This window comes from Carettochelys insculpta, chromosome 14 (assembly GCF_033958435.1).
Source record: "Carettochelys insculpta isolate YL-2023 chromosome 14, ASM3395843v1, whole genome shotgun sequence".
In the NCBI taxonomy this organism is placed as follows: domain Eukaryota; kingdom Metazoa; phylum Chordata; order Testudines; family Carettochelyidae; genus Carettochelys; species Carettochelys insculpta.
This window is the reverse complement of record NC_134150.1, coordinates 5,535,093-5,560,347: the sequence shown is the minus strand read 5'-3', so window position 1 is coordinate 5,560,347 and position 25,255 is coordinate 5,535,093. Positions and strand designations below refer to the sequence as shown.

The window sequence follows — 25,255 nt, the reverse complement described above, 5'->3', positions numbered from 1 at the left end:
CTATCCTAGTCAGTAGTAAAAGAGAGGGAGCCGTGCTCCTCTGTATACTATCAAAACAAAAAAGCAGTCAAGTAGCACTTTAAAGACTAACAAAATAATTTATTAGGTGATGAGTTTTGTAGGACAGACCCACTTCTTCAGACCATAGCCATACCAGAACAGACTCAATATGTAAGGCATAGAGAACCAAAAACAGTAATCAAAGTTGGCAAATCAGAAAAAAATTAAGGTGAGCAAATCAGAGAGCAGAGGAATCGGAGGGCAGGGGCGGGAGTCAAGAATTAGATTAAGCCAAGTATGCCAAAGAGCACTGATAATGTCCCAGAAAATTTGCATCCTGGTTCAAACCATGTGTTAATGTGTCAAATTTGAATACGAAAGAGAGTTCAGCAGTTTCTCTTTCTAAAGCAGACTGAAAATTCTTCTTCAATAAGACGCAAACTCTTAAGTCATTAACAGAAATGTTGACTAACTGGTTTGTGGATCAGGAAAGTTTTGCTGTCTGTTTTGTGCCCATTAATTCTTTGTCTGACGTCTGTCCAATATACAAAACATCTGGGCATTGTTGTCACATGATGGCGTATATGATGTTAGTTGAGGAACATGAGAAATGTGCCCATGATTCTGTGAATAACCTGGTTAGGTCCAGTGATGGTATCTCCAGAATAGATATGTGGACAAAGCTGGCAGCGGGCTTTGTTGCAAGGAAAAGCTCTAGGATTGGTGTTCCTGCGGTATAGATTGTGGCTATTGGTTAGAATCCTCATAAGGCTGGGAGGTTGTCTGTAGAATAGAACAGGCCTGTCACCTAGGGCCTTCTGGAGTGTGGCATCCTGATTAAGGATTGGTTGTAGGTCTTTAATAATGCGTTGCAGTGGTTTGAATTGGGGGCTGTAGGTAATGACCAGTGGTGTTCTGCTCTTGGCTTTTTTGGGGCCTATCTTAGAGTAGCTGGTCTCTGGGTAGTCGTCTGGCCCTGTCGATTTGTTTTTTTTATTTCTCCTGGTGGGTAATTCAAGTTTATGAATATTTGGTAAAGTTCTTGTAGTTTTTGGTCTCTGTCAGTTGGATCAGAGCAAATGCGATTGTACCTAAGGGCTTGACTGTAAACAATGGATCTAGTTATATGTGCAGAACGGAAGCTAGAAGGGTGTAGGTAACTATAGCGATCAGCGGGTTTCTGGTACAGTGTGCTACTGATCAGGCCATCCTTGATTAGTACTGTAGTGTCCAGGAAATGTATCTCTTGCATGGAGTAATCGAGGCATAAGTTGATGGTGGGGTGCAGATTGTTGAAGTCTCTGAGGAATTCGTCTAGAGTCTCTATACCATGGGTCTAAATCATAAAGATGTCATCGATGTATCGTAAGTAGAGGAGGGGTAATAGGGGACGAGAGCTGAGGAATCGTTGTTCCAGGTCAGCCATAAATATATTAGCATATTGTGGGGCCATGCGGGTGCCCATAGCAGTTCCACTAATGTGGAGGTATAAATTGTCCCCAAATTATTGGTCTTTAAAGTGCTACTTGACTGCTTTTTTATCCTGGTCAAGTGGTCGGTAATATACCCCTACTGCTATATTCTTTTTATTGGAGCACAAAATTACTATCCATAGACAGTCTATGGAACATTTTAGTTCATTTAAAATTTTCATTTCAGTTGATTCTATGTCTTCTTTTATGTATCGTGCCACTCTCCCCACCAGCATGACCTGCTCTGTCCTGCCGATATATTTTGTACCCTGGTGTGACGGTATCCCAGTGATTGGCCTCATTCCACCAAGTTCCTGTGATTCCTATTATATCAATAGCTTCCTATAATTCAGGGCACTCGAGTTCACCCATCTTACTATTTAGACTTCTAGCATCTGTGTATAAGCACTTTAAACATGTGTCACTAATTATCTGCCCGCCTTTTCCAAATGTATTTGTTTCTCATCTGAGTTTACCCATATTTCATCGTCTTCAGTCGTCTCCTCCTTAGTAGAACATGGAGAATCCCTATTTATAGACCCTCCCATAAGACACGCCTCTGTCCGGTCTCTGTGCTCCTCTGCGCCCATCGGCTTTCCCCCAGCCTTTAGTTTCAAAGTTGCTCCGTGGCCTTTTTAATGTTAAGTGCCAGCAGTCTGGTTTCATTTTGGTGCAGGTGGAGCCCATCCTTCCTGTATAGGCTCCTCCGACCCCAAAAGTCTCCCCAGTTCCTAATGAATCTAAGCCCCTCCTTCCTTAACTCCCCCAATTCAGCCACCCTGGCCTCCAAAGCCAGTATGCTTTCTCGGAGGGCCAGGAGCTCCTTGCATTGCATGCACACATAAGGCAGGTTATCATACACGCCGCAATGGGTTCAGTAAACAGGAAAAACCCCCCGCTCTGCTGCTGGGTTTCCGTCTGCATTTCCTCCTACAGAAAACTAGATTTTCAGTGGGGTTTCTGATTTAAGGTCGTTTTCATTTTAGCTAATTTAAAAGAGGTTTTAAAGAAGGTCAGATGTATCTCACACCCTTCAAAACGCCCCCTCTAAACTGCCACACGAAACTCCCTGTTAGCTGCTCCTGTTAGTTCAGCTCCCTGGTCACAAGCTCTCTGGTTGCTTGACTAGCAGGCTTTATATAGCTTTGGACTTCCTGGGTTACAGGGTTACTAAGATGAAATCAGACATCTGCTAAATACTGCAATGTGACTTTCACATTCAGACCGTCCTTAATAGGATTATCCATTAATAAAACATTCATTATAGGCTAAATGTGTAACTGGAACATCTTTTTATTAAGAAACACACACACAAGGTCTGGCTCTGCTCAGCTGTCTTATATGCTACATAGCCAGAACAGACAAAACATGTCAGAGCAGCCCTGAGGCTGCTCTAATTTCAACAGGAGCCAAACAAGGCCCTAAATAGTCCCAAAGGTGAGGTGAAAGGATGGCTTGAAATAACTGAGCACTCTATCAAAATATGTAACAGTATTAAGAGTAGTGACTTTTTGCCCTGCCTATATGTATATATTACAGTAATGTCTAGGGGATTGCCCAGTGGTGACATAGTCAGAAGCAGTGTGGCCTGATGGATGCAGCACTGTAAGGGGAGTTGGGCTCCATTCCCAGCACTGTCCTGGGCCTGCTGGGTGACCTTTGACACGTCACTTCCCTGCACTGTGCCTCAGTCTCCCCATGTATAAAATAGGGCTAATGATGCTGATCTCCTTTGTAAAGCTCTTTGAGACCTAATGAAGATGGAACATGCACTATGACAGCTACTTTTCATTATTATTAATTAGTAGGAAGATTTTAATAGAGAGTTATTTGTATATGAAAGAGGGGTTTTTAATGGGGCACTTGACTTTGCTCTAAACAAAAAGCAGTCAAGTAGCACTTTAAAGACTAAGAAAACAATTTATTAAGTGAGCTTTCGTGGGACCGACCCACTTCTTCAGACCACAGCCAGACCAGAACAGACTCAATATGTAAGGCACAGAGAACCAAAAAAGTAATCAATGTTGACAAATCAGAAAAAAGTTATCAAGATGAGCAAATCAGAGAGTCGAGGGGCAGAAGGGGGAGGGGGAAGTCAAGAATTAGATTAAGCCAAGTATGCAAAAGAGCACCTATAATGACCCAGAAAATTCACATCTTGGTGATGTCAACCTTGTCAACCGTTTATCAACCTCGATTACTTTTTTGGTTCTCTGTGCCTTACATATTGAGTCTGTTCTGGTCTGTCTATGGCCTGAAGAAGTGGGTCTGTCCCACAAAAGCTCACCTAATAAATTGTTTTGTAAGTCTTTAAAGTGCTCCTTTACTGCTTTTTTGTTTTGATAGCATATAGACTAGCACGGCTCCCTCTCTGTTACTACTTGACTTTAATCTGTGCCAGTATAGTGACTCTGCCACTACTCCGAGCACTGCCAGAGGCAAAATGCTAAACTTGAGTGGAATTTGTAGGGCACTTTCCCTCTTCCCAAAGATATTAAACTAAATACAAAGTACTTAGGCCTGTCAGACACCGCTCATCAAGTTAGCAAAGATCCTATGAATTCCACTATAGCCTTCATTTTCTAGCATGGAGCTAAGTTTTCAGACTCCGTCATGATCAGCAATAGCAACATTTGCTTGTTCTCCATTGAAATCATGAATCAATTTGCACTTTTACTGAGCAACTCTTTCTCCGTATATTTCACAGGAAATACACTGACATACCTGTGGCCATATTTAAGGAGCTCCATGGAAATCAAATGGAATGGTGATGGTCTAGCTGGCCATCAATCAATACCAAAAACGACCCTGCAAATCGTTCCGCAAATGTACATAATCAGTTTCTGTAAATTATGCGTGTAATCTGACCATTGAAGCATGCAACTACTGAGTCACACGATGGTGACAAGTATCAGAGAGGTAGCCGAGTTAGTCTGTGTCTTCAAAAACAACAGGAAGCCCTGTGGCACCATAGCGACTAACAGATATTTTGGATTATAAACTTTGAAGCGGGTCTTTGCCCACAAAAGCTTATGCTCCAAAATAGCTGTTAGTCTATAAGGTGCCACAGGACTTCTTGTTGTTTTTGAGTTACACCAGCAATCCCAGTATACACCGTGCAAATATAGTGCACAACTGCACTCAAATGTTTGTGCAAGAACTTTCGAAAAGCTGTCCCTTAATTGTAGCTATTTCAATTGCCCTTATGGAGCTAATGAAAATGGATGATAATAACATTAACTGCCGAGTAAAATCAAGGCAAAAAGTTTTCTAGCTTGTAAAACAAGGAGTAATTATATAAAAGGCCTGAGAATTCAAATACTAAAACTAGCTTTTCTACAAGACCCTGCCTGAAGATAAATCACACAAATTATGGTAGGAACATAGGCAGGGGTCCCATACTCTGGCTAGATTAAGAAACAAACTGATGGCAGGACTGCTGAAAGAAACCTTCCGCTGCAAGGAAGAAGGAGCCAATGGGGAGCAAGGAGACCTACAAATGCACAGCCTTCCTGGACGATCCTAAATTCTCTGGGGTTTCCATACAGAGCATCCTTCAGGATAAACTGCTCAGACTTTGATGGGATGGGATGGGATGGGATGATTCAGAGGTACACCAGCAGTGACAATTTTGGGAGCTTTCTGGACCCAGCACAGGTTTTTGCCTTCATGGGTGACAGTAAGGCCTGATGAGTACTGCAGGTGTCATTCTCTAATTGCACTCTAATTGCCGTGGTTTTTGAAGTGCTCCTGTGCAGCCAACGTACTACTCAGAACATTAATATAGGGATTGAGCCTGGTAAGAAAATGCACAAAGTATAGAAAGGTATCATGGGCCAAATAAGTCAGCAGGAAGGAATTTGACCCAGTATATTTGTTTTCATAATGTTAAATGAGACTGAACATGGGACTCTTTGTACCTATTGTTCATATTTCCAGTGCTCATTGCATAATGAGGTCTACTTTCAAAGGAAATGGAAAGGAGGTTTCTTTTTGTCACATTATCAAGCATTTTAGGCCTAATACTAAGATTTTCTATTATTATTATTATTATTATTATTATTATTATTATTATTATTATTATTATTAACAGCTAATGGGAATAGAAATGTTTAAATGATTTTTTAAAAGTACAGCAATGAAACTAGGCTTTACGGATTTAAATTTTACCCTGAAATGCTGGCAGCACTAAACGCGACAGCCTTGGAGCTAGTGCTAGAAAACAGAAAGTGAAATGAACTAGAAACTGAGTGAAACAAACCAGTCTGGTGCTAGGGTCCAAGCACAGTGATACGCAGGGTATAAACAAACAGCCAAAATGGTGACAAGGGACAGAGGGGTAGCTGTATTAGTCGTATCCTCAAAAACAACAAGAAGGCCTGTGGTACCTTATAGACTAACAGATTTTTTTTGGAGCATAAGCTTCTGTGGGCAAAGACCCACTTTGTCAGAGCTGACTGAAAAATCTGTTAGTCTATAAGGTGCCTCAGGACTTCTCATTGTTTTTGCAAAATGGTGTGAACAGCCAGTGAAAAGTCAATGAAATGTTTGGTATTCTCTGGGGTTGTATTATCGAAGGTGTTCTTAGCAAGGTGAGTCGAGGCTATGTATTAATCCATGTGGTTTAATTATGCCTCTCCCGAGACAAAGCTTGTTCATGTTATGCCAATAAGTCTCCAAAGACGGTGCAGTCTAAATTGGATAATCAGGCTATCTCACGAGTCTCAAGCCAGCCAGCTGCAGTGTTACATGCAGGACCAGAGTCCAGTGATTAAAGCTCCCAGTGCTATCTTGAGCGGCAGGCTGTGTAGACACAGTGAGCCAGACTCTCCGTGCGGGTGAACTGCACTTCGTGTATGCCTGCCTTCACAAGGCCCCTTCCTATCACCTATGCTAGATGGGTCAGGAAGTAAAGAGGCTGCCATTAGGCCAACGTAGCCTATGGCTGGGGAATATTCAGCTGCCCCGTTAGGACCATTTTAAGGGCCTTTGCACTTTCTGGCCCTGCAGAAGGACTTAGTGGGCCAAGTTCTGACATGTTAATAGGCGTTCCTGCATTGTCTTGCAGCAGAAAACTAATGCTAACCTGGCAGCACTGAGCAACCAGGCTAGCTCCAGGGGAGCTTGAAGAAACTGCTCATTTTGAGCTGCGCAGAGCCAAATGTTGTGGATGAGTCAATCCATGGATAAAATTTCTTGCCTAGCTACCTGTCCAGTTACTTATCACTGTTGTTTGCTAATGTCTCCCTTTCCTTAAAAGACGGTAGACTTAGTGTATGGGTTTGCATTTTTAAATACATGAATCTGTGCAAACGGGGGTCACTCCTGTGGGAAAGCTGGGGAAGAGAGCTAGCGTTTACTTTTGTAACGGCTCTTAAATTAAAACTGGCCTAGCGTGGCGTCCAACGTTCTGCTCAAATGGTGCTTGATAAATTTGTGGACAAATAAATGAATAAAAATCCTGTCTTACAGAAACAGCCATGGGACAGTCAAAGAGACTCTGTTATTTCTTTCCACAGTGTGCTAGCATTAATTGACTCCAGAATGGTAATGGCATGTTATTGGGCTCAAGTGTACATTTGAGCTTTGGTTTCCTCTCCGTGATGTTCTTCAAACATTGATTTACTTTCCACTGATTTCCTTTAGCCAGGGCTCTTTTCCTGATGCGATTTGTGGATTTTTAATCCCAAAGACTTTACCAGGCAGCCCATTGTACGTACTAGCTCAGTTTGTTTGCGCGTATTTTGGAAATGCCTTATGGTCTGTATGTGCACCTTCATGCAGCTGCTTGGTACGTTTTCTAAAATCACAGGAAAAGCCAACCATCTTCCTGCCAACGCAGGCATTTCCGTCATCTGTCTCCATCTATTTATCAGCATTTCTAGAGCCCTGTCTCCCTGGGAACCAGATACAGCATGGAGATTATAGAAAACAATTGCATCTATTCTGAAGGGACAGTCAATTCTCCATTATAAATTTCTGAAAGTATAACTGGCTCCTTCCTTTGACCATGCGTCCAGACTTAACTTCTGCTCTGGTTCTTTGGGAAGTGTATTAATGAAGAGTGCATGTTGCTTTGTGGCCTGAAGTTAACAAGTGTAGGACTCTTAAGCTGTGTCTACACGTGCACGCTACTTCGAAGCAGCGGCACTAACTTCGAAATAGCGCCCGTCACGGCTACACGTGTTGGGCGCTATTTCGACGTTAACATCGACGTTAGGCGGCGAGACGTCGAAGCCGCTAACCCCATGAGGGGATGGGAATAGCGCCCTACTTCAAAGCTGAACGTCGAAGTAGGGCACGTGTAAACGATCCGCGTTCCGCAACATCGAAATAGCGGGGTCCGCCATGGCGGCCATCAGCTGAGGGGTTGAGAGACGCTCTCTCTCCAGCCCCTGCAGGGCTCTATGGTCACCGTGTGCAGCAGCCCTTAGCCCAGGGCTTCTGGCTGCTGCTGCGGCAGCTGGGGATCCATGCTGCATGCACAGGGTCTGCAACCAGTTGTCGGCTCTGTGGATCTTGTGTTGTTATTGCAACTGTGTCTGGGAGGGGCCCTTTAAGGGAGCGGCTTGCTGTTGAGTCCGCCCTGTAACCCTGTCTGCAGCTGTTCCTGGCACCCTTATTTCGATGTGTGCTACTTTGGCGTGTAGACGTTCCCTCGCAGCGCCTATTTCGATGTGGTGCTGCCCAACGTCGAAGTTGAACATCGACGTTGCCAGCCCTGGAGGACGTGTAGACGTTATTCATCGAAATAGCTTATTTCGAATGTAGCGTGCACGTGTAGACGTAGCCTATGACTGACATTCACCTCTGCACCCTTTTCTCCCTGCACAACTGAAAAAGTATGCTGTGATGGGCAACTTGGAAGTCACCTGTAGAACCCACTGGGAACTTTCTGACAGATTGCTCAGGAAACAGGGCTGGGTTTGACAAATTTTCCATTTCAAAAAATATCAAGAGGAAAGTGTCCCAAGTTGTTGGAATGGTTTGTTTCAGCATTTCCTAAATGGAAAAAAAAAAAAAAAAACCTCAGGATCAGAACAACTTTTCATCTTGAAAAAAAGGTAAGCTAATCTAAAATGCTAAAGGTGGGTTAACATGGTTAAAAATGGGAAAAAAGTCCAAGTCAAAATAAAACACTTCAAAAGAAATCTAAAAGTTCCAGATAACCACAACACAAAAGTGCTGTTTTTCAGTTCTCCAGTTTCAGGATGATTTTGATCTTTTGTCCTCTTTTAAGATGGGGGAAGAAACAGTAAACTCTTGAAAATGTTTATGGGGGTGGGACTGTTTCCCACCCAGCCTGACTCACCACTGCATACAGGTAGCTAACAAGAGGCATCACCCTGCGTGGAAACGTCTGATTTCTCTGCCTTGTGTAGTGAGCCAGGGCTACACCATCCCACTCAGCAGAAATGACAGGCCATGCAAAATTGGGATTGGGTATCTGAAGATGGACTTCCTTATGATTTCAATAAACGGGTTGATGTGATAGACATGAAAAAGGCCCTGCAGCCTGCTTTGTTCCCCAGTGTTGACCATTTCCTCATTCTCCTGAGTTTGAAAGCATGCCCGGTAACTTTAAGACGAAGATGTAATTCTTACTAGACAAAGACGACAGTACGGAAGTGTCGGGCTTCTGGACATCTGCTGATAACTGCAAGATTCATGGAGTATTTGCTCCCATCCCATGTTCTGCACTACAAAAATGGCCAGGCACAATCTTGGGGGCACTTCACCATTCTTTGAAGCTTCAGATATTGGTCACTGCTGGAAGCAGACTTCGGTCCAATCTAGAACTGCAAATATAGACGCCATATTGGGTCATGTCATCATGGGGCTCTTTCGCTCTCCTGTGCATTGTGCTAGGATTGTGTTCTGTTGAAAATTAAGCAGCTGCAATTTGCTCTGATCTGAAGAGAATCAAGCTGTCTCCTCGTCCTTTGTGAATGTCTTGTGTTATTTAAATGTCCTGTTTAGAACATGTACACTCTAGCCGCTTCCCAGAATTTGCCTTAGTGAACATGCTTCTTTCCTAACTCTAACTTTTCTCTCTTCTCTCTGCCTGTCTCTCTGTCTCTCTTTTCCTTTATGCCCTCCTTCCTGCTGCAGAACCGCATGCATGAGTCTCTCATGCTCTTCGATTCCATCTGTAACAACAAATTCTTCATTGATACCTCCATCATTCTCTTCCTCAACAAGAAAGACCTATTTGCTGAGAAGATCAAGAAGTCACCTCTGACCATCTGCTTCCCTGAATATACAGGTATGTGCCATGACTCAGACAGTTCAACCTGCCAGGCAGGAAGTAATCTTGCAAGACTGAGGTGGGGGGTCCTGGACATGTTCGATGCACCCTAAAATTATACAGTGCCTTGTGGGGGCATGTCTCAATGGTGATGGCTGATTTGTGGACGGTTCTTGTGGGAGTAATACCGAGCAATCCTATTGCAGTCCATGAGAGACACAAATCTTGAGAAACCCTGTGAACTTCTGAAGCACCACAATGTAAAACTTCACCGATTACTAATGGAATGATGCAGGAGGGTTAATTGTAGTAATATCAAAAATGTTTTTTCTCCTTCCATGTAAGCTCATGATCAAGATCTGTCCCTGAACCTACTTCTGAAATGTTAGTATGTTTAGTTTTCAAAGGGATCAACAATGACTGAGTGTGAGGTTCTAGTCCGACAAAAGCAGAAGGTCCTTTTAGTCATAAAGACCAGGCCCTGGCTTTATCAGGCAACCCTGTCATAGCATATTACAGTCAAATTAATACGCATGCCTAACTTTACTATTACCACTGAAACCAATTGACCCACTCAGAGTTCTAAAGTTCACTGCATGTGTAAGTACTTGCAAGAGTGGGGCAGGAGTTAGCTTCTGAGAATATGGCCCCTTCTTCCAGAGGGTGGGATCTTGAGACCAACCTGTTCTCTGGTGCTTGCTTTGGTTACAGATGGTTGGTTGTCAGAATAGAAAAGTGCAAAGGTTCAATTTTTTTGTTTGTTTGTTTTTAGGGAAGTTCATGGTGCGCAATAGTTTGATGGATATTTTGTTTGGTGTATGAAATTATCAGAAAAATAGAATACGTCATAGAATCATAGAACACTAGAAGTGGAAAGGAGATCAGGAGGTCCTCATGTCCGGTCCTCTGCCCTCATGGCAGGACCAGGCACCATCTATATCTTCCCTGTTAGATATTTATCTAACCTGTTCTTAAATATCTCCAATGGTGGAGATTCTACAGCCAACCTAGGTAATTTATTCCAGTACTTAACCAGCCTGACAGTTAGAAAAAATTTCCTAATATCCAACCTAAACCTCCCTTGCTGCAATTTAAGCCCAATCTGCTTTACCATGCAGTATAAATTATTAAGCACTGCTGAGTAGTGCTAACCAAACAATTTAAAGCCTTCCAAAGAAAGTCCAGAGCACATTAAACTTATAGGCTGCAACATAGGCTAAAGCTCATGAAGTCTTCCTCCAGTAGCAGGCTGCCTGAGATGACAAAAACGAGTGCTTTTTATAGTGAAAAAGCCTTCCAAGTTAGTTGCTTTTGTCACACAAGTAATTAGCTATGACAAACAAACTGCCTAATGTTGGCAGACGCGTGTCTCATGGGAATGTAGCAGTTACCCAACTGAGTCAGACGTGGTCCATCTACTAGCATCCAGCTTCTAACCGTGGCCAGTCCTCAGTGTAAGGTGTAAGAACCCCAGGAGTAGGCAGATGGTGGATAACCTGTCCCTCACACTAGGTCTTCTTTATAAACAGATTGCAGATTGGTGTTATGCATAGAGAAAACTGTTTAGAGCAGTGTACGATCTTCAAGCAATACCACCCCAATGAGATAAATATCACAGCACAGCATCACAGAATGCTAGGGCTGGAAGCAACCTCATCATGTGATTACATCCACTTTACAGATGGGGAAACTGAAGCATCCAGAAATGCCCAAAGATGCACAAAAAGACAGTGCTAGAGCTGGCTCTAGAGGGCATATGTGCCAACTGCTGGTGTAACCTCTTAGCTGACACTGGCTGGCTGGTCTGTTACGTGAGGACTGCAAAACTGTATGGATGCAGGATGTTTCAAGTGCTCATCCATCCAAACCATGATGCCAAAGTGAATGGCTTACCTAGGGTGACCATACCATCCCTGGCCAAATATGGGACCTGGGGAGTCCCGGCCAAAATGGGACGATGGTCACCCTATGCTGGGAATCAGGTGGTGGCAGCCCTGTGGGGGCTGCCACCGTGCTGGAGGGGCTGCGTGGGGGGGGCAGCTGCAGTTCTCGGCTGCCCCATAAGTTGGGATACTGGGAAAGGGGCTACCGCACCACTAGCAAAGCTCCTGGCTTCCACCAGCAGCGGGAAGCCAGGCAGGAGCCTCACTGAGTCAGCTCCTGCCAGCTGGGGGAAGCTGGGTGGCAGCCATGGGAATCCAGCTCCCCCCAGCCGGGGGGGGAGTCAGGTGGCAGGTGTGTGCGTCTGGCTCCCCCAACCAGGGGAAGTCAGGCGGTAGCTGTGTGGTTCTGGTCCCCCCAGCTGGGGGCACCAGGTGGCAGCTGCATGGGTCTGGTTCCTCCAGCCGGGGTAACCAGGTGGCAGCTATGTGGATATGGTTCCCCCAGCTGGAGGAAGCCAGGCAGGTCCGGCTCCCAGCTCCCCCAGCCGTTGGGAGCCAGAACCAGTGGCTGCCGCCTGCTAAAAAAGCAGAATATGGGGCAATTAGCCCCTTTTGCAAAATAAATCAGGACACTGGGGCGGCGCCTGAAATATGAGGCTGTCCCGCCCAGAATGGGACAGATGGTCACCTTAGGCTTACCAGCATTGTCAGCTTTAGCAAACATCTAGGATTGGTCACATTACTGTGCAAACAGATGGCGAGTGAGCCAGTTCAGGGAGGGAAAAGCACAACAGACTTTGGCAGGATTATTTTACACTCTCGAGCCTTTTTGTGTGTGTTGCAGGAGACGTTTGAGATATGTTTGCACGTGCTGTTCAGCTGAGTTCTATATTACCCTCTGCTTCAACCAAATCCATATGCACAAGTCTATACCCATCAAAGGGCAGAACGCAGCATAAGTACAGCACTCGCAAAAGTCTGCATTGTGCAGCACACAGAAAGGGAGAAAAGCCTTTAAATTAAAACCTTCTGGCTGCGTCTACACTGCAGCTGCCTCTCAAAAGGCTTTCGAAAATAAATGTTGGAAGACGGCCTTTCAAAAAGGAGCGGTCACGCAGGCAAGCGGGGAGCGAAGGGCCAACCTGCCCCTTCAAAAGGTCCCACCACACTTTCGAAAGAGAGAAGCCACACGGCCCAGGGTGCCCTTTCGACAGTACAGGGCCAGGAAACCCCCCAGACAGGGTCGTGTGCTGGACGAGCCCTTCTGGGGCTGTTACCAGCTGCCCATTTAAAGCCCCTCCCGCCGCCAGAACCTTGGCCTGCACATGCTGAGGGCTGGCTACTTGTCCCCAGGTGGAGGAGGCATCCTGGGCCTCACTGGACCAGAACAACTCCCCCCACCCAATCGGCCACATGCTCCATGTGGCCACCCTCCTGGAGGTCATCCTGAGGGCGCAACACCTCCACCCAGTTCCCCTGGGTCGTCTGCCTCTTGTAAGGTGTCCCCACAAGCAGCGACTGGTGGGACCAGCTGGTTCTGGAGGACTGGGGGTGACAGCCAGTGGCTACAGAACTTCAGGATGACCAAGGGGACTTCCCTGGAGCTGTGCCGCTGGCTCGCCCCAGCTGTCAAACACCATGACACCCACATGAGGCCGGCACTCCCACTCCAGAAGTGGATGGCCATCGGCCCTTGAAAACTGACCATCCCAGACAGTCACCGACCCATCGGCCACCAATTCGGGGTGGGCAGGGCCACCGTCGGGGCTGTCCTGAACAAGGTAAGCCATGCCCAGGTCACACTCCCATCACAGGCAGGGGTGAGGGGGCTCCCCAGCACGAGGCACTGTTGGGAACCAGGGGAGCAGCCCTCTCTGAGGATGTGGGAGGGGTGAGGTGGGGACAGGCAGGCACACAGGGGGACGGTGCCCCGGGGAGGCATGCCCTGTAGGGGACAGGGCCAGCCGGGCATGCTGCTCCCACCCCACGCTCACGAGCACGTTGTCCCCCTGCCCATGCCCTGCAGGTCATCCAGGCTGTCAACAAAGTGCTCCTGCAGCAGCTGATCTGCACTGGGGACCTGGCCATCTGGGACTTCATGGAGCTGGGCTTCCCCAACTGCTCTGGGGCATTCGATGGCACACACATTGTCATCCAGACCCCGGAGCACAGCAGCAGGGCCCACGTGAATTGAAAGGACTACCACCCTGTGGGCCTGCAGGTGCTCGTGGATGCAAACGACATCCTGCCTCCTCCTCATGGCCGCCAGGACATCTGCGTGGGCTGGGCCGGCCACACCCACAACACCAGGGTGTTCTGGAACTTGGGGCTGGGCCGCCGCGTGGCCGAGGGGACCTTCATCCCGCGTCGGGCGTTCCCCATTGGCGCCATCATGATGCCGCCCTGATTCAGGGCGGTTGCAGCCTACCTGTTGCAGGCCTGGCTGATGAGCCCCAACAGGGTCACACCAGCCTTCCCAGGGTGTTTTTAATGAGCAGCTCAACCAGGCCTGCAATACGGTTGAGTGAGCATTCAGCTGCTGCCTCTGCACCAGGCACATCAGGGACTGATGGACGGCGCCTCTGCGCCCCAGCACGCTACCCGTCTCCTCCCCGCCAGGATCTCCGGGTGCTCCCCCTGGGAACCTGCTCTCCCTGGCAGTGGGGCTGATTGAGGTTGTCATGGCATGGTCTCCCAGGGATGGGTTCACCCTCCCACCCCTGATCCCACTCCCTGAGGGTGCCCCTTGCATGGGACATCTCCCCCACCCATGCAGGGTCTGCAGCCCAAGAATGCCTTACCTGCATGAGGCCAGCCCCAACAGTGGACTTCCCCACACCACACTGGTTTCCCACGGAGCGGTAGCTGTCGGGGTGGCGAGCTTCCAAAGGGCAAAAACGCCCCACTTCTCCAGGAGGCTGGCGAGCCTCGGGGGTGTTCTGTCTCTGGGGGGAAGGAGCGAGCTGGCCGCAGAGCGTCAGGAAGATGTCCTGCTGCACACACAACTTCTGGAGCCACTGCTGGTGATCCCACCAGTTGGCACTGATGCTATACCTCCAGCCCTGCCTGAACACCCAGGGGGGCAAGCGCAGGTGGGCCCGTACAGCTCTGAGGGCATGCTCCTTGAAGCCGGTGACAGGCGCGTTCCCCCAGAGGAGGCGGAGGACAGCCATGATCAGGTTCAGCAGCAGCTGAAGCAACTATGACTGAGGCCAGTGCAAGCCCAGAAGCTGCTCGGGAATCATGGCTGACTGGACGGTGCAAAGTCTCTCTCAGCAGGCATGTAGCCCTGCACTCGCTGTCCCTTGAGGAGGTAGGCAAGCCTCAGCAAGGGCAGGAACCGGGGTCAGGAAGAGGAGGGTCTTTCAGGGCCTGCCAGGCCAGGGCTCCCGAAAAGGATTCCTAGTCCTGCGACCCTGTCTGAAGTCTGGCCTCTCTCTGGTGACAGAACAGATCACTCCTTTGACAGATGTTTTGTCGCGACAGCTGCCAACCGTGCCATCTGTCGACAGCTCACTGTAGTGTAGCCTCAGTCTGTAATGTCCTGGACCAACATGGCTACAATAATACTGCAGCCTTCATAAACTCTGCCGTTTAGCGCCTTTGGCAATGGTTTTCAACCTACAGCCCTTAGTCACGTGAGTAAAGGCTGCAGGATCGGGCCCACTGGTTCGCAGAATGTGCAGCTATGGTTTTACAAAAGTTGTGAAAATTGTTGTTTGCGCTTTTAGGCCCTTGAAAATGTTTAGGTTTTGTCACAGTTCAGGCAAAAGGCTATAAAATCCCCACAGCCCGTATTGTCTCAGGGGAAACGCAGCATGATGCGGGCTCGGAAAACCAGGACCAGTTCTAAATTTGCAACAAGAGGCAAGAAAGCTCAAAAGTCCGAGGGTTTCAAAGTATGCTGCAAATATTTTACACACCCCTGAAATCTCTCTTTCGGCGTGTGGGTCTGGTGATCATACAAGGAATTCTCTAGTAAAGCTACCGGGCGCTCTGCTCATTCTTTCTGTCTCCAAGACTTAACACAGCCAATGTGCTGGAACCAGTTGTTTAGTGGAGGTGGTGAAAGTCTTTGAACCAAACCATACATCCTGTTTATAAGGGAGCCTGCTTTGGGCAGGACCCCCCCACCTCCCCGGTTTCAGCCCATTACCTGGTGCCTACCTAACAGGGCTTCCTTATGTCCCAGAATAAAGAATGGAATGGACAGTTGTCTACCATCAAGACTTCTCCACAGTTCTCTGAAACAGAGTTCAGCGCCATTGGGGCCCCTTAGTGCAGCTGCATCTGGAGCTCAGCTCTCACCCCATCTGACAGCCCCTCCTGTCACTGCTTGCACGATAGCGTCTCTCTGAACTCAAGCTGCTTCCGCTTCATTCTTGACCCTCCAGCCAGGTCACTATAGTCATCTCCTCACCTTCTGGGGTGTTAAACTCTGCCCATGGTTTCAGGAAGTCTTCTAATCTACTTTAAAGTCTGGCCCACTTTCCCAGGGGCCAGCAGTGGAACCAAGGCCCACCTACTACACAGGGTTCCACCCCAGGGACCCAAATTCTGATCCTATTGGCTTGTCCATGAGCCCTCTCCTTTCTCCTGTATCTTCTGGCCAACCTCTGGGTTTACCTCGGGAGCTTCACCCACTTCCTGTGGCTACGTTGCCCCTCTCAGCTTCCCGCCAGAGTCTCCCTCTGCAATTCTTCCTTGCCCCCCCGCCAACTTCCCACCCCTCTAGGGGATGACTGCGGGCCACCATCCTGGAGACCTTTTCCCCTGTCACCAACTCCCTCTCTTACAAGCCTAGCCCAGCTCAGCCTGCAGCTGGGTTTCATCAGCCAGGGTTAATTAGCCAGTTTTAAAATCCCATCACACCCTCTCAGAAGGATTATTATTACTGAGTGACTCAGGCCTAGATGTCCAAAGCTAATTCGGTACTGACCCATGAGCTGTGCCAATGTACCATCACTCACCTTCTGAGTGTGTCCATTGAGTGACCAGAGCGCACCCTGCGGTCTCAGCCCTTATCTCGAAAATACATTGTTGGTCATAAGACTGTTCCTGAGGAACCCCAAGGATGGACCGAAGGAGGTAATCAGCTGTACCTGCTGAACAATAGACTTGTGTAGCTCTTCTTAATCCAGCCCCTGTGGTCCACCCTCAGCTCAGAGCAGGGGTTTCAGTTCTTCTGCTTCTCTTCTTTCCCCCTCAGCGCTGCACTTCTGCAGATGATGGGGTGGGCACCACCGGAGGTGGTGAGGGGAGAGGGATCAGCCCAGGGGACACAAGGCACAGGGGAAGGAGAAAGAGGAAGAGCCCTACAAATCACAGACCTCCCCTGAGGTACACTTGGCCCCGACAGAGTGGTCTGGCTGGCACAGAGGCCTTGCCACAGGTGCCAAAATTTTTGTGTGAATCAGAGGAAGGCCATTTTACAGGGCGCTATAATCAAAGTCGTCTTGGGTAGGGCTGCTGCTTACACCTTCCAGCACACCTGGGAACTCATCATCCCCTCCATGTGGGCTTCCTGGGCTTGGCATGCACAGCGCCAGCTAGGCTAAGTGGGCCCAGCAGTGTTCCCATTCCCATCGTCCCTGTTTACGGCACAGCCCAGCAGACCGTGAGCAGCGCCTCTGTGGCTCAAGTCAGCCTTCCTCTCCCCTTCAGATATGCGCTAACACAGGGAGCTCTGCTCCTTCAGCCATAGCGTTAAAGTAAAGGCGCAGAGCCAGAGAAGGAGCGCTTGAAAGGCCAAATAAATCTCCAGCTAATAACAGCTCTTTGCGAGATGCCTGCAGCTGCATGAAACCATCTCTGTGCATTTCCGCGAGGGTTCAGGCCTCGCCACCACAAGCTGCTTGGCGTAATAACATGTATTTTCCAGCACTCATGACCGGCCCTCTGTCATCTACAGACCAAGCAGGCCGATTTGACAAGCCTGCCCAGACTTCGCGTTCTGCCCTGTAGGTGCCGGATGGGCCAGTAGAAAACAATGGGCCGTGTGTTTAGGCAGTACAAAGGGTTGCGGCAGTACAGGGGGTGGCACCTCGAATAGGCCCAGGACAAAGCTGGCCTCCAAATACCCCGTGATTAGGTAAAGGGATGAGGCTCTCAAATGAACCTGCACAAACCTGGCACTGATGGCGGGGCGGGGGAGGGGTCAGACCTGCCACATGGGGGGTGGGCAGGATGCCTGTGGATGGAAGAGCAGTCTGCCACCCTAATCACGGACCCTCTTCTCCTACCTCTGCCTACGAAGCTGCTCATATCCACCCCTTGGTCTGCAGGGCCCACGCAGGTCAGCCTGGGTGATGCCGGCATTTGCCAGTAGCGGTACTGGTGTGGCCCAGCTGCCCCTGGTGTCCCCCCAGAATCTCTGCTCTCCCGGGAGCAGGACCGGGAGGGCATCACATCCCACAGCCACTGCAGCTTGCCTTGTGGGTGGAGAGAGCTGCCAAGTACAAACTCAGACACTAAAGAATCCTCTTAGAAGGCTCCAAAACCCCTGGCTGACTGCAGGAAAATGGAGCTGTCCGGGCAGACAGGGCACCCTGGGACTTGACTGGGGAGAGTATTCAAGCCTAGCACTGAGTTTTGCAGCCTGGATCCAGACCTTGCAACGCGCCATCTGCAGTCGGGAGCGAAGGGAAACGTAGCCGGCGCTTAGCAGCTCTAGAAAAAGCTTCAGGGCGAAACCTGCAAGTTGCTAAATGGCCATCTTAGGGCTTCAGCTGCTTGGCGTGGCTCAATTTAAAGGGTCTTGTCCAGAAAGCCTGGAGGGAGGGAAGAAAGTTACGCAACACTGGGTGAGTTAATAAGACACAGGCAGAGCCAAGGCAGGTTTGCCCGGGGCCGGGCGTGCGTTGGATGTGTGTCATCACTAGTTCCCTGCACGCAAAGGTGATACCACCGACAGATGCTTTTACTCAGCACGGAGAAGAGGGCGGCCAGAGCAGGAAAGCCACTAAAAGCAAAGGGCCCCTCCGAGTTCAGTGTAACCCCCTTCACCTGCTGTCACTGCAGACTGCTTATACATCGGGGCTGAGCAGGGTCTGTCCTAGGTGCTCTCCAGACAAGAGCATCGTTTGGGTCTCTGTCCAGTCTGCACATGTCTCCTGCAGGGTCAGGCCTCCATTAGGCTGCTCTGACTTACGACCACCTGTCCACACCCTCAACAGTCCATGCGGCCCACCAGTCCTAGGGGAACCACCCAGCCACAGTAGGCTAGTAGAGCAGATGCCCTACCATTAGCTGAGATCTAGCCTGGCACATCTCAGTATGGGAAAGAAAGAGCTCCCTAACTTGAGATGCCTGGGCTTAGTTAGCTCCACTGTGTCTGCTTGGTGCGACCACAGGAAATCCCCCACTATCCAGGTAAGCCATAGCACTGCCAAGGCAGCTGGAACAGAGGCTAGACTCTGGCTTCCTGAGCACAGGCCCATCATTCCTTGGCTACACCGCTCACTGCTTCCTGCACGTATTCACACAGGCCACGACTGAACCAGGATGTTGCAGGAAGGTCCTGAGAAAGCAGCAGCAGGTCTCTGCTGCTTATGTGGTTTGTGAAAATCACTTTCTCCTTGGTTGGTAATAAGGATAATGTGCTGGAGTTAGCGTCTACACTGTTAACTTAGCAGCAATTTATTACCCTGTCTGTGCCTCCACCGGGTGTGTTAGCCCCTAATTGGAAGTGTCTCATCTCATTGTGACAAAGCTTCATTGTTCTGAAGAAGTGCCACTCTGAGCCACCGTCACACATCAGCGTCATGGCTGGCCGAAATTGCAGTTCAGTTGTTGTTGGGTTTTTTTTTTTTTTCCCTTCTTAGCCACATTTTAGTACATTTCAATACCACTGACCCGGACAGCGCAGGCGAGGGAAGCTGAACTGGAGAAACCAGGCCGAGCTAAAACTGGGTAGTTCCCCTTTTTGGAAAAATTTGAATCTTGGTTAAAATTTTGCAGTTGGCCCCATCATGGTGAGAGAGCTAAGCCCCAAATCTTAAGCCCCACTGAACTGTGGGGAAGTTCAAGAGTGGGCACTGCACAGCAATCCATCCTGCCGACGTTGACCACAAGAGACCACTTGTAGGGGTGACCAGGTTGGTCACCACAAGGGTCACCATCGGAGCAGACTGTCTCCAGTGGATAGTTGTGTCTGTTTCTTGGAGAGGTTGGTTAACTATCTACTGGGGACCACCTGCTCATTCCACAATGACAGCTCCTCTCCTCAGCTGGTGCAAAGCTGGGCTGGACTTAAGCAAACAGAGATGAACATCCCCATCATCATCCCCTTGCCAATGCCCCAAGCCACACATTGCTTCTTGCTTTCCTCTTCTGCATGTCAGGTTGTGCTGCCATCAAATCTGAACCACACAGCAGCCAGGCTGCAGTTAATTTGATTTAGTTAGTGCTCAGCAGACTGGGTGTTGGTTTTGCATTTGGTTACACCTGTCAAGTCTAGTCCCTTCTATCTACTTGATTAATGTTACAAGCCTGATTCCAGTCTCCCTCACAGCAGTGTAAAGCAGGAGTAATCCACTGCACCAAGCGAGGAGAAACTGGCTTTGTTTGATAGCGTTATTAGATGTGCCCAATGTCCTGTCATAAGCTACCCATGGGATTTACGGGCAACCTCCATTTCTCATGGGTTGTTATACTGTCTGTTCTAATGAAACTGACCAGAATAACCCACTTACTGGGTCCCGCTCATTGTAGGTGTTCTGCGGCAGCTTGTCATTCTGAGTGCATGGGTGTAATCCTGGAGGAATTCTGCTCTGTTGTGGAATTTACTCTGGCTGCCTAATGTTGTAAACTGTGAGCAGAATGCGTTCCAGGGCCCAGCGTCACAAAAGGAGTAAGGCCCTACTGCTGATTGCAAGGAAAGTCTGAAGCCTTTGTGGATCTGGGCCCAGTGTCCTGAATTCAGTGGCCTCTTTGCTTTCCCTATTGCATGATGCCTTTAAACGGTACAGCAAGAGAAGGAGCTCAGGGGTGCAGCTCCCAGGGTTGTTGTGGGGAACTGGGTTTCAAGTGGAATGCAGAAAAGCAAGCCTGTGGCTAAGCCTTTAAATGCATTTTCAAGTCATCTTCCGCTCGTTATATGGACTCACCTATAACCATTCTTCCCATGGCACTTCACATAGAAGGGATCGGCGTGTTCCAAGCTGGTCACTGAGGTCCCGTTTGTCCTTTCCCGGGGGGTAACAGAGCGTGACTCCACCGCACAGCCTGGACCCTACTAAAGTGAGCGCTGGGTGTAAGTTTAGCTGACTCCTGCGCTGTTGTTGCTTAGGGCAGGTCTGCACTCAAAAAGCTGCACGGTAGCGCTTTGAGTGAAGGCACTATGATGCGGATAGGCAAACTTTGCTTTTCACTGTAGTTAACCCATCGCCCCAGGAGGTGGTGGCTGTGTTGATGGGAGAAGCCTGGCTACTGACACAGAGCTGTCTGCCCCAGGAGTCTGGGTGGCATCACTGTGTTGCTCAGGGGCATGGGTCTTCCATGCCCCGGAGTGATGGAGTCAGACGGACAGACGTTAGCAGCATTTCCTATGTTTGTTCTGCTGTGCCGTGATTTGCAAGTCTCCCACTTTACCTGCCCAGCTGTCGGGAAACAGGAGTGAGAACTTTCCAGACCTGTGAGGACAGAGATGTAGAGCGCTGACTCAGAAGGAGAGAGGCTCTCCCCTGCGCTTTCAGGGGGGCTGAGTGAAATAGGTGTAAAAAAACCAAGGAGGAAGCTCTGCAGTAGGTGTATGTGACTGAGGGGAGCGAGCCAATTTACACTAGCTGAGGCGTTGGCTCAAAGAGTTCTCAGTTCCCTTCTCTTCTCAGTTGCCCATGTGGTATTTGCAATGTCGTCTTCCCTTAAGCTCTCCAGCAACCCTAGAGAGGTGGTGGATTCTCCAGCCCTAGAGGCTTCTAAATCCCGGCTTGACGAGGTCCTGGCTGGGATGACTTAGATGGGGTTGATCCTGCTTGAAGCAGGGGGCTGGACTAGATGACCTCCTGAGGTCCCTTCCAGCCCTAGGATTCTGTGATTCTAACCCAGAGTGTCCCCTGGGAAAAAGGGGATGGAGGTGTAGATTAGACCTGAATCTCTAACGTAAACTACAGGCATTACAAAATGCTTCCTTCTTGCATCCACCCACTTTCCGCTCTGCAAGTGAACTTCAAGGGCCCATCCCCTCTCCTAGCCCATTTCTTTCAGCTCTCCCTAGAGCAGTGGTGCTCAACCTGCAGCCTGTGGGCCAGTTGTGGCCCAGCCACCAGCGGGGGCCCACGTGACATCTTCAGGGGCAGACATACACAGTCTGGGTGCTGCCCAGCTAACATACAGAGAGCTGCGTGTGTGGCCCATGACGGTAACTAGGTTGAGACCCACTGCTCTAGAGCGTACGAGGTGTCTCGAAGATCTCTGACAGGAGTCTCTCTCTTTTCCTGTTTGTTTGCCCACAGGCCCTAACACTTACGAGGACGCAGCGGCATATATCCAAGCACAATTTGAAAGCAAAAACCGCTCCCCCAACAAGGAGATTTACTGTCACATGACTTGTGCGACGGACACGAACAACATCCAGGTGGTCTTCGATGCCGTCACCGACATCATCATTGCCAACAATCTCCGAGGCTGTGGCTTGTACTGACACCTTCTTGTCTTGTATAGCAAAAGCAACTCCTTTGGTAATGATCACGGCGTGAGGAAAAAAAATTTTAAAAAAGAAAAAAAGTGCAAAACAAAACAAAACCCGAATCAAATGACAAAACCCACAATCCTAATACTAATAATGCAAGCTGGTAAATAAAAAGGCATAATGACAATTATATATATATATATATATATATAAATATATATATATAAAAACACAACAACAATCTTTTTAGTTTGTCTCAAAGAGCGGTGGGCAGAACTGAATTCTCTGGCAGGCTGTAGCCCTCCCTGGTATTGTCACTGTAGAAATCAAATCAATTAAATAAGTCAAAGAAAAATTACCTGGACATTTGCTAAGTGGTCTGCCCACCTCTTGAGCCCAAGGCATTTATGAATTGTAAAAGGGATCGTTTTCTTCAAACAAAGAGCGGATTTTTTTTTAAACTCTTCTTTGTGGGGTGGGACTGGGGAGTAGAGTGAAGAGGGAAAGGCAAGCGTTTTTTTTTGTTGTTTTTTTTTTTCTTTCTCTCACCCCCATCCCTGTTTCTTGGGGGTTTAGGTTTAGCTGGTGCCATACTGCAGCCTGGGCCATGTGGGCTGGGCTTTCCGCGCCTCTCGGTTGTGTTCAGCTCTTCTGGGTTTCAAAAACAAACAAGGGCAAAAAAATCTCACTCCAAGCCACAATGTTTTAGGGCTTTTTTTAACTGCAGCGCAGCAGGAAAGCATATTTTGTGGACCAAGCGCTTGGAATGTAATTTCCTCCTAAGCTAAAGCACAGGATGGGGAACTTCAGGCATTTTACCAGCACAGGTTCGGCAAGAAAGAGAAGGGCCCCTTCCATCAATCACACCCCGGAAAACACGCACCACACCCTGAAAAAAAATCAGGGGTGTATTTGCCCCTCAAATTCGAACTGTGTGTCGGTGCCAGCCTCATTTTCAAGTGGACTGTGGACAAGGGAAGGGAGATGCAATTTAGTTTTGCAGAGAGTTAAGGAAGTTAATGGTGTGATGCTTGGCAGTGAGGAATTCCCTTTCGGATTTAACTGATTTTTTTATTTGGTTTAATGGTTTTAAGCCTGAGCTCCCTTCACTCTCTCTCTCCAGACCACCTCATGGACTCTCCTGTTGATGTCCTCCTTACCGGTAGCATGCCCTTTTGGCCTTTTGCATAAGATACAGTCTTCTTTTAGTGAAGCAGTGTGTGATGTTTTGACCATGGAATGGCGGGGCTGTGCGTTTCCCTAGGTTGATGTAGATCTGGTTTTAGCTCAGTCTTTCCATTTAGAAGCTAATAGGTTAAAATAGAAAAAAAAAAAGGAAAAAAAACTTAACAAAACAAAATCAAAAAAGGAAAAAAATATTCCTTCCCATTTTCTTCTCCCTCCCCTCACTTCATTTAAAAAACAGGAAAAATCTTTTGCGACAGTGCTAAGGGGTGTTCTTCTCTTCTCCGCTCCTCATTTTACCAGGAATTCATTTCCATTGGTTTTTCATTTAATTTCCCTTTTTTTTAAAACAAAAAAAAATTGGTGTTTATTTGTGCCCTGCCTCTTTAAAAATTAACAAAGGGAGGTCTTTATTAGCCTGGAGTGAGAAGACTACACTGCCTGACCATGACTGTGAATCCGGTATCTCGCGGCCGTGGAGTGTGTGAGTGTTTCTGTTTTATATTTACTAATTTATTTATTTATTCTCCCCCACCCCCTACTTTAATGATGGCCCTTTGGTCTCAATTGTCTGTCTCACACTCCAGGTTTGTATCACAAAAGCACAGTGGGCATAGGCCTGTACCAGCCAAATTATCCAGAGCTTTGTCCTTCTCTTGACTTTTTCGCTCTGAAGAGTGTTGTGTATGACGTACCAGATAGGCCTCCTCTTCTTCCTGATATTGTTTTGGGGGTTGGTGCAGGGATCTCAGAGGGATAATTTTTTCTTGGGTTGTTCTGTTGTTTTTTTTTGTTTGGTTTTTTTTTTTAATTGTTTCCAGTGAATGCTTTTTTTGTGCAGCTTTTTTCCTCCTCTTATCCTTCCTTTTAGTGAATGGTGTTTTCTAACTCTCTTCCCGCTCCCCCCCCCCACGTGGGGATGTTTGTGCTGCAAAAAACAAACAAAAAAAACCACAAAAAAAACCACAAAAACACACAAAAACACAAAAAAGAAAGAAACCATTGAAAATTTCAGAACGCACCCACACACAGAAAAAAATCACAAAAAAAAATGAAAAAAAACAAACTCAAATGTAGTGCTTACATTAAAGCCACCATTCTCATGACCAACCCTTCGTCATTTCTAACTTTGATTAGTAATCAGACATCTTCACAGTTTCACTTTTCAGAGTTACCTTTGCTGAAGAAGACCAATCACACTTGTTTAAAATAAAATGAATTAGTAAAGAGGAAACTAAATATAAATATATATATATATATATATATATATATATATATATATATTACAAAAGCACCAGGTCTTTCTAAGCCTTTCTATTACCAATCAGTGAGGTTTCTGTGGTATATTAGACACTGCCAATCTCTTTCTCTGACTAATGGAAAATTCATGTGTAGCTCAATAAAGAGAATGTTTGTCTGTAATCCCGTCTTTTACCTTCTGCTTTTCAGACTACCGTTATTTCATTACTAGTTTTCCTTAGAGGGGAAAGGAAAAGAAGAAAAGAACATGAAAACTATCAGTGGTACCACTGCAGGTATTCCTTGGGGATGTGGAGCAGGTCCTGGGTCCCCTTCCCCATAGGCACTCATCTAGGGAGCCCCCCCTTTCTCTGACCCACACAGGGCTGTGTGGAAAACAGGATCTCTGTGTGGCCTGTCACAGGATCACTTGCTGAACCTTGGCTAGGGCACCCCTCCATCTCTATGGAGGGGCAGCTGTTTCAAAGAGCTGTAGCAATGCCCCGGATGTCTCCAGCAGCAGCACTAGTAGTACTGCATGAGTGCAGGACCACAGCTTGAAAGAGGTCAGGCCATGACACGCCCACCTACCTCTCTG

General features: G+C 47.9%; 1 protein-coding gene across 2 annotated transcripts in view; it reads left to right on the top strand.

Moving 5' to 3' along the window:
- Positions 1-24,484, top strand: part of GNAO1 (G protein subunit alpha o1) — a 362,264-nt gene extending 337,780 nt beyond the window's left edge. The window contains exons 7-8 of one of the 2 annotated variants that reach the window (XM_075008783.1): positions 9,585-9,738; positions 22,058-24,484. In XM_075008783.1, coding sequence (XP_074864884.1) covers positions 9,585-9,738; positions 22,058-22,245 — 342 coding nt within the window. In that variant the 3' untranslated portion in view covers positions 22,246-24,484. Of the gene's footprint in view, positions 1-9,584; positions 9,739-22,057 lie in introns of those variants that run through there. The other variant, XR_012647482.1, reaches the window with a different exon arrangement.
- Positions 24,485-25,255: the final 771 nt, after the last annotated feature.